Source organism: Perca fluviatilis, chromosome 19 (assembly GCF_010015445.1).
Source record: "Perca fluviatilis chromosome 19, GENO_Pfluv_1.0, whole genome shotgun sequence".
NCBI lineage: Eukaryota > Metazoa > Chordata > Actinopteri > Perciformes > Percidae > Perca > Perca fluviatilis.
The window spans coordinates 132501-141062 of record NC_053130.1 but is presented as its reverse complement, the minus strand read 5'-3'; the positions used below and the strand labels follow the sequence as shown (position 1 = coordinate 141062).

General features: G+C 38.3%; 1 protein-coding gene across 1 annotated transcript; it reads left to right on the top strand.

Moving 5' to 3' along the window:
* Positions 1 to 3404: 3404 nt before the first annotated feature.
* Positions 3405 to 8097, top strand: wu:fj16a03 (uncharacterized protein LOC335475 homolog). The gene is made up of 3 exons (XM_039784405.1): positions 3405 to 3558; positions 4149 to 4253; positions 7881 to 8097. The coding sequence occupies exons 1-3, from the start codon at positions 3513 to 3515 to the stop codon at positions 7964 to 7966; spliced, it is 237 nt and encodes a 78-aa protein (XP_039640339.1). The 5' UTR covers positions 3405 to 3512; the 3' UTR covers positions 7967 to 8097.
* Positions 8098 to 8562: the final 465 nt, after the last annotated feature.

The following is an 8562-nucleotide window of genomic DNA, read 5'->3' as shown; positions in this document are numbered from 1 at the left end:
GACAGCACTGAATCTGAGGTGTGGAGAGGTTGAGGCTGTGGATGCCGCCGGAAACCACACCAAACACGTCCCGCTCCATGGCCTCCGCGGTTCCCAGGGAAGATGACCAGGCGGGTCCCCACAAAGGAATGCCTGCCGTTGGGAGCATTCACAGGCCAGGTTGCAGTAGGGGTGGCTTTTTTAATTCATCATGGAAGCGCAGTGTCATTATAGTGTCTTTGTAACATAAATAAGTGGTTTTGAATTCCAAAATCAACTTGTGCATATGTTTTGTTTGCTTTGCGACCTTTGCACCACTCGTCTTGCCTTAGTGCTAGCTGAATAGCTGAGAGCTTTCCCTTTCCAGAGACGTCTTTTGTGTCTTCCTAGCCCTTCCATGAGCTTATAAATCTTGCCGTGATGACAAGGATTTTTCGGAGCCTGTGCAGAGACAATGCACGCAGTTCCAGAGCGATAAATCTACGATTGAGCAGCTATTTTCTGTGTTTTGTAAAAAACAGCAATCTATTTTTCATTAGTTGGCATCCATCTTTGATTTGGTCACTTAGACTATAGGGTTATTGTTTTCTGTGTGATTTCAATACATTTCTGGGAGATTTAATTTCTGTTTACTCTTTGTTTTTGTCTTTATAGTAATTTAACTATTTATACATTAATGTGTCATCCCTGCAGCATATCCTGATAGCCCAGGTTCTCCTGAAATAAATTATGTCTAGAACTTGATTGTGCATAACAGGGTTGAGGTTATACAAGCATGATTACACAAGGAGACCAGGCGAACAAAAGATGGAAAAAAACGGGTTTAGACTTCAGGGGGTTGTACCGTGGATGACACACTTTGTTGCTGTGGCGTCGCTGTAACCTCCACTCATAAACGTTTTTATAACTTTAAAGCATTAAATCTTCAAAATATACAGCCATGCGACACAACAGTTGAAAGCTTAGCCTCTCATGATTCAATTAAGCCCACACACAAAGCATAAGATGATTTATAGCAGTTATGCAACTGTTATAAAGTTAAGGAAATGCAAAAATGCAGAGACGAGTTGGCAGTGCAACGTTTGAGGATTTAATAAAGAACAGGCCTCGTGTTCAGAGAACCTGTTATTGTTTAAAACCTGTTATTGTAAACTGTTGAACAGTTACTGTTCAACAATAGTTATTCATTAATAAAATATATACATATAAATTGATTCAGAGCTGCTGAGGACAAATACTGTACATCTCTGAAAACCTTTCAGGGTGAGGAGGATACCTAGAGCAAACTCATTTCATGATGAGAGGCAACTGAAAGATCAACAGTCTATTCTAATAAGTCGTGGGAAACGAGGTGCTGCTGCAGTGTTTCTTTACGTATGTTTGACTGTCCAACTGCCAACAACTATTTTGAAACAGGTTGTGCCATTCTCCCAGTGTCAGTAACATGAACCTCCAGGACATCCTGGTAGCAGCACATGGGAGCAGCTCAGGACAAATTACTTCTATAAGAGGACTTTGCAATACACCTTTTTCACAGACACAGACAGGTCAAGTCTGAACAACCGTAGTTGGCATTCTCACATGAGGCCAAATGGCCAAATATTGGCCTCGGATGAGAGACGTGATAACTTCAAGAACCTTAACCAAGTCCAGTTGTCCTTGAGTTTAACCTTCCTTTGATACTTACAGTAAAAAAAGCAGTAATCTTTTTAACTTATTTGTATTTTTGAGGTTCACATTTTGTAAGCACACTTGCTTCCCTGTTTCTATCCAATATTAGTAGTTTTACTCAACAAATATCATTTCTTAATTCTTCCCAGGATGATTCAAAGTGGCTGCACAAGTTCATAATGTCCCGAGGGAGAGGACACCTGTAACTTTATATACTTTCAGGATTAAGGTTGGCAGTAAAAACAAATAATCATAAAATAAGAGATGTAATGTCCACACTCACAGACACAAGGATGAAAAACAAACCACTCATGTTTGGTCTCAACATTACATCCAACCTTGACACAGGGCTTATTGACTTGTGTTGACTTAAGTGTTCACACTGTTCTGTTTGATTAGTAAAATCACATGTATTTAGGGCATCACCTCTGGATATTTAACTGAGGCAGAGATCAGAAGGAAGAGGAACAAGGAACAAGATGAATTCACTACCTTACCTGAGGTGAGTCCAGAAAAGGATCTTTAGAGGTTTAACATTTTAGTTTAAAGATCTCAACACTTTGGGCTGCTCTCAGATCTTCATTTAATTTATAATACAGGAAAGTTTAAAAGCAACAGTTAGTTACAATATAAACGGACCTGACTCAGTTTAAAAACTGGTTTCCAGCAGGTTCCTGTTCTGCTGCAACATAGAACATTGAACACAAATTCGGCACATTGGGACAAAAACATTTATACAGGAAAATAACATGGGCTAGACAGATACAGACAAATAAAACATTAATACGGATAAACAAGACTGGAACAATACATGAACAATCAATGACTATCAAGAATAAACAGTTTGTATGAATTTTTTAAATTTGTGATGGATGATAATGTTCTGATGTGATGGGGAATTTTGGTGTAAATATAAAAAAAGGATTTCTGACTGTAGTTGTTTTTGTATGCGGGGGGAACTGGAATAAGTGCCTGTGAGACTGACCTAGTGAAGCGTACTGGTCTCATGTTGTGTGTGCTGGTGAAGAGCTATTTTGAATCTGAAAATAAATTGTAATAGCGTGGCTGTTTATGTAGTTCTGGTAAGTCAGAGCGTTTGTGCGTGTGAGCGCAATGCAATGATGAGACCACTTTGGAAGATCATCAGCCATAAAAACTAAAAACACACTTCAGACGACTTGAGGGGGATTCCTGGTTCATACATTAAAAACAGACAAACTGCTGAACAACATGAAATTAAATCAATATACCTTGAGGTTATGAGCCTTGAGCAGCTATCCCCAAGACCCGACCCCGGATAACATGATGATCGATATTTAACATCAATTTATGTCTTAAATTTGAGGGGAATGAGCTAAATATTCAAAATGTATCGATATAATTTTAACATCCCATGGCCTATAAAATTACTTTACATCAGTAAAAGTATTTAAAGTACTTAAATAAGACATGCAGTGACATTGTTCCAATTGTTGACCTTAACTTACTGTGTACAGTCATGACTCAGCAGAAACCCAATGTCGAGTCATGAGTCAGCTAAAATTAAGTCAGACTTTTTTTCTTTTGAAACTTTGAACAGGACAAATTTCGGACAAACAGCAGTTCTATTTGTCTTCCGACCATGTGTGTGTGTGTGTGTGTGTCTGTGTTTGTGTGTGTGTGTGTGTGTGTGTGTGTGTGTGTGTGTGTGTGTGTGTGTGTGTGTGTGTGTGTGTGTGTGTGTGTGTGTGTATGTGTGTGTATGTGTGTGTGTGTGTGTGTGTGTGTGTGTGTCTGCAGAGGATAAAAGTCCAGCTTCTTTCTTCTCGTCTCTCAGTTTTTGCTGGTTGTGGAGACGTTCGCTTTGACAGAAAACCTGAATCATGAAGATTTATCTGCTGCTGCTGTTGCTGCTGCCGCTCTGCTCAGGTACAGAAACATTAATATATTTAACAACTATTTAAACAGGCTTAGGGTTAAGGCACGGGACAGAAACACATTCAACTTTTTAAGGTTGAGGGATAGCTGTTACTTACACTGTCGAAACTGGGGATATGTCCCCTTTATAAGAGCAAAATTGTTTAAAATGTTCTGGAAAAAAACACCAAAAACACAGATGTGTAGAAAATGTTTTGATATGCAGAAATATGCATTGACCTATTGTGAACAGACACATTTAACTTTCACAAAGTAAAGACACAAACAGGAAGAGTAAATCCTGCTTACACACACATCTGACTTAGCAGAAATCATATCACATGAGAAAAGTAGAGTAACTATTTTGAAATTATCATCATAATCATTGTTTTATAATTTAAATAGTCACTTTCTGCATGGATTCACCCTATGTTTTAGCATAAAATATATTCCTAACATAACATTAGAATAGGAAGTGACTGATAGTAAATTAAATGTTCAGTAATGTCCACTTTGGTACCTACAGTATGTGTCGATCAGACTGATTTCTGAGTTTTTCTGATCTTTAATTCATTAATCAGTTATCCTGTGTGTTTCTGTAGGAGCGGAGCAGTCTTACATCGAGTGTATTGGTCACGACTTCCTGATGGTCAACAACCTGCTGATTCACTGCAGCAGCAAAGTCCAACAAGCCTGCTACACCCGAGGTGAGTCACACACGCTCTGCCTAGCTAAGGTCTGGCAACACCACAGGTGCATCGCCTAATTTCATATGATACCAAATATATTATTACTAGCTTTACAACTGGGCCCACTAAAAGACAGTAATATCTGCCGAGATCGCAGACAGGTTTAAGCAGCGCTAAATAATATTTCAGACTACTAATTCCATACAAAGAACAGTCAAAGTTGTTGTTACAGGGCCGACTTTAACGAGTTAAGTTAGCATGACATAACACGAACGTTAGCACGCTCCAAAAAGTAGCAAACAAAGAACACAAAGCAAATTGCAAATACACTGCAACAAAAATACTGAAAACATAAATGTAATTTATTTGACCACAAAGTCCTAATAATATCAACTTACCTGGAGAAACATTGAGCAGATTCTAGGCCAACCGTCTCTGACACATCTGACGAGGCTTCTTCATTGTGTTCATGTAGTTTAACAGCGGTTGGCTTCCATAAGTGTTGCATTACCGCCATCTACTGGAGAACACTGGATCCTCACTTGAGATCCTCAAAAGGATCCACACAAATAGAAGGAGTTCCACAAATATATTTCCATTGAAAAATACTAAGTTAATCTACGAATTAATACTAAAATAGTAACTGACTGCTATGGCACCAGCTAATGGGGATCCTGTTAACAGGGTACCCGCGGAGTCTTAAAAGCATTGAAAAAGGGTTACATTTGATTATCTCAAATTAGGCCTTAAAGGCCTTGAATTTGGTATACAAAGTCTTGGATTTCGTTAGAAAAGTCTTATATTTTTTTGAATTTCCTAGGATTAAGTTAATGCAGTAACACAATTAACTGTTACTAATGTAGGCTAATTACCAACTGACTTACTCACATCATGTGTTGCAGTAAAAGTAGAAAAACAGTGTGTAGTCCTGCATTCAACATCTTCCTGAAGTAATAGTACAAAAGTATTATCAAAATATACTTAAAGTACCAAAAGTAAAAGTGCTCATTATGCAGTGTAATATATCTTATTTTATTGGATTATATTATGATCCAATTAATTGTATAAAATTTGACCGATAATTAAATATTTTTTTTATTTAATTCAAGTAGCCTACTTGTACATAATTATTTTCTAGAGTTTAAAATGTATACAGATTTTACATTTTCCCCTCATACTTCTGTCAGAATGGGTATGAAGTTGGTATTGAATTTCATTTGAAATGATATTAAAAAGGTCTTAAAAAGCCTTGAATTTAAGTTGGAGGATCGTGGGGTTACCCTGCTTTAATAAACAAGAATAAATATGAGTTACAAATTAGAGGCACGGACACAGATACGCATTTACAAATATGAATCGCTCTGCGTACATTTGTACATTTTGTTTCACAAGTTGCAAATTGATATGACATATGAGTTTTAGCACCATACATGTCTGGTTGGGTAGTTTTTGGTTTAGAAGCTTTTATCTGCGATTTATTTCTTTATTTTTGGGAGGAGGTGCTTGTAACAGCGCTCCAACAGAGGGGGGGAACCAGAGCAGCGGCCAATGGGAGGATCAGGAACATAAAGGGGTTTCTGAACATTAAAGCATGTTCTAGTAGAATCACAAATCATAAGTATGAACCTGAATGTATATAATAGGTCAACTACAACTACAGCTGCACTTGTTTGGGCAAATCTGGATTTAAAAAGATCTTAATGTGGAATTTAAATTTGAAGATTTGAAAGATTAAAATCAAGTTTGACAGTTTCATACTTTTACACTTCTGAAAGTCTTTAAAGTTTGTATATATTATATGTTTTGTCTACTTTACTATAGATCTTCCATTGTGTCCTGAAGAAAGTCATAATGATTATTATTAAGGTAGTGTTGGTCCAGTACATCAGGATGATGAATACATAGGGTTAGGGTTTTTTATTTATATATATACAGTGCCTTGCGAAAGTATTCGGCCCCCTTGAACGTTTCGACCTTTTGCCACATTTCAGGCCTCAAACATAAAGATATAAAACTGTAATTTTTTGTGAAGAATCAACAACAAGTGGGTCCCAATTATGAAGTGGAACAAAATTCATTGGCTATTTCAAACTTTTTTAACAAATAAAAAAACGAAAAGTGGTGGGCCAAAATTATTCAGCCCCTTTACTTTCAGTGCAGCAAACTCTCTCCAGAAGTTCAGTGAGGATCTCTGAATGATCCAATGTTGACCTAAATGACTAATGATGATAAATAGAATCCAGCTGTGTGTAATCAAGTCTCCGTATAAATGCACCTGCTCTGTGATAGTCTCAGAGGTCCGTGTAAAGCGCAGAGAGCATCATGAAGAACAAGGAACACACCAGGCAGGTCCGAGATACTGTTGTGGAGAAGTTTAAAGCCGGATTTGGAAACAAAAAGATTTCCCAAGCTTTAAACATCCCAAGGAGCACTGTGCAAGCGATAATATTGAAATGGAAGGAGTATCAGACCACTACAAATCTAACGAAGACCCGGCCGTCCCTCTAAACTTTCAGCTCATACAATGAGAAGACTGATCAGAGATGCAGCCAAGAGGCCCATGATCACTCTGGATGAACTGCAGAGATCTACAGCTGAGCTGGGAGACTCTGTCCATAGGACAACAATCAGTCGTATACTGCACAAATCTGGCCTTTATGGAAGAGTGGCAAGAAGAAAGCCATTTCTTAAAGATATCCATAAAGTGTCGGTTAAAAGTTTGCCAAAAGCCACCTGGGAGACACACCAAACATGGAAGAAGGTGCTGTGGTCAGATGAAACCAAAATCGAACTTTTGGGCAACAATGCAAAACGTTATGTTTGGCGTAAAAGCAACACAGCTCATCACCCTGAACACACCATCCCCACTGTCAAACATGGTGGTGGCAGCATCATGGTTTGGGCCTGCTTTTCTTCAGCAGGGACAGGGAAGATGGTTAAAATTGATGGGAAGATGGATGGAGCCAAATACAGGACCATTCTGGAAGAAAACCTGATGGAGTCTGCAAAAGACCTGAGACTGGGACGGAGATTTGTCTTCCAACAAGACAATGATCCAAAACATAAAGCAAAATCTACAATGGAATGGTTCACAAATAAACATATCCGGTTGTTAGAATGGCCAAGTCAAAGTCCGAACCTGAATCCAATCGAGAATCTGTGGAAAGAACGGAAAAACTGCTGTTCACAAACGTCCTCCCACATCACCTCACTGAGCTCGGAGCTTGTTTTGCAAGGAGGAATGGGCAAAAATGTCAGTCTCCGATGTGCAAAACTGATAGAGACATACCCCAAGCAACTTACAGCTGTAATCGCAGCAAAAGGTGGCGCTACAAAGTATTAACTTAAGGGGGCTGAATAATTTTGCACGCCCAATATTTCAGTTTTTTATTTGTTTAAAAGGTTTGAAATATCCTATAAATTTCGTTCCACTTCATGATTGTGTCCCACTTGTTGTTGATTCTTCACAAAAAAATACAGTTTTATATCTTTATGTTTGAGGCCTGAAATGTGGCAAAAGGTCGAAAAGTTCAAGGGGGCCGAATACTTTCGCAAGGCACTGTATATATATATATATGAGAACACAATACGGTTCTTCTGGCGCATGTGGCGGCTGTGATGATGCGTTTCCTGTTTCTGTTGCAGATAATGGAGAGAAAGGCTGCACTCAGCTGGAGAGCTGCTCCAAACCCGGCTGGACCTGCTGCTATACCAACCGCTGCAACGCCTGAGCCAATCACAGCCCTGCAAACACGGAGGGACATTTCCCAGAATGCAGTGCGGTTTCTGGACTTTGAGTTTCTGTTGACTGAACAAATAAACTCTGTGACTTCCTGAGTTTGTGAATAAAGTTCAGGAATCATTTGAAAGCTTTTTATTGGTTTTCATTTTTCACAATATACAAGAAAGTATAATCATAAGCCAAACCTTGGTCTCCTTTCTCATCAAAGTTATAATAAATCAACTTCAACATCAACATGTCATGAATACAAAAAGAGGTGGATTTTCTGTTTATGTCAAGTTGTCATGACAAAGACATCCTCTTGTAATGTCATCCTGGTTAATGTCAAGTTGTCGTTACAAAGACATCCCAAACAAATTTAATGTCAACTTGTCATGACCAAGACAACTTCTGGTAATTTCACTTTTATTAATGTCATTGTTTTCATATTCAAGACAACCCAAACAATGTCAACTTGTCATGACAAAAACCGAATGACACTTAATGACAGAAGTCATAAACGTTTATGACTTGTTTATAAGGTTTATGACACACTCATTACAGTGTCATGTCATAGTTATGACAGCGTCATGTCATGATTATGTC

What these genes read in the sequence shown, in the direction of transcription:
- wu:fj16a03 (XM_039784405.1), top strand. Translation starts at nt 3,513, where the DNA reads ATGAAGATTTATCTGCTGCTGCTGTTGCTGCTGCCGCTCTGCTCAG. An exon ending in GCTGCTGCCGCTCTGCTCAG is followed by an intron (nt 3,559 to 4,148) that starts GTACAGAAACAT and finishes GTGTTTCTGTAG; the next exon opens with GAGCGGAGCAGTCTTACATC. An exon ending in ACAAGCCTGCTACACCCGAG is followed by an intron (nt 4,254 to 7,880) that starts GTGAGTCACACA and finishes TTTCTGTTGCAG; the next exon opens with ATAATGGAGAGAAAGGCTGC.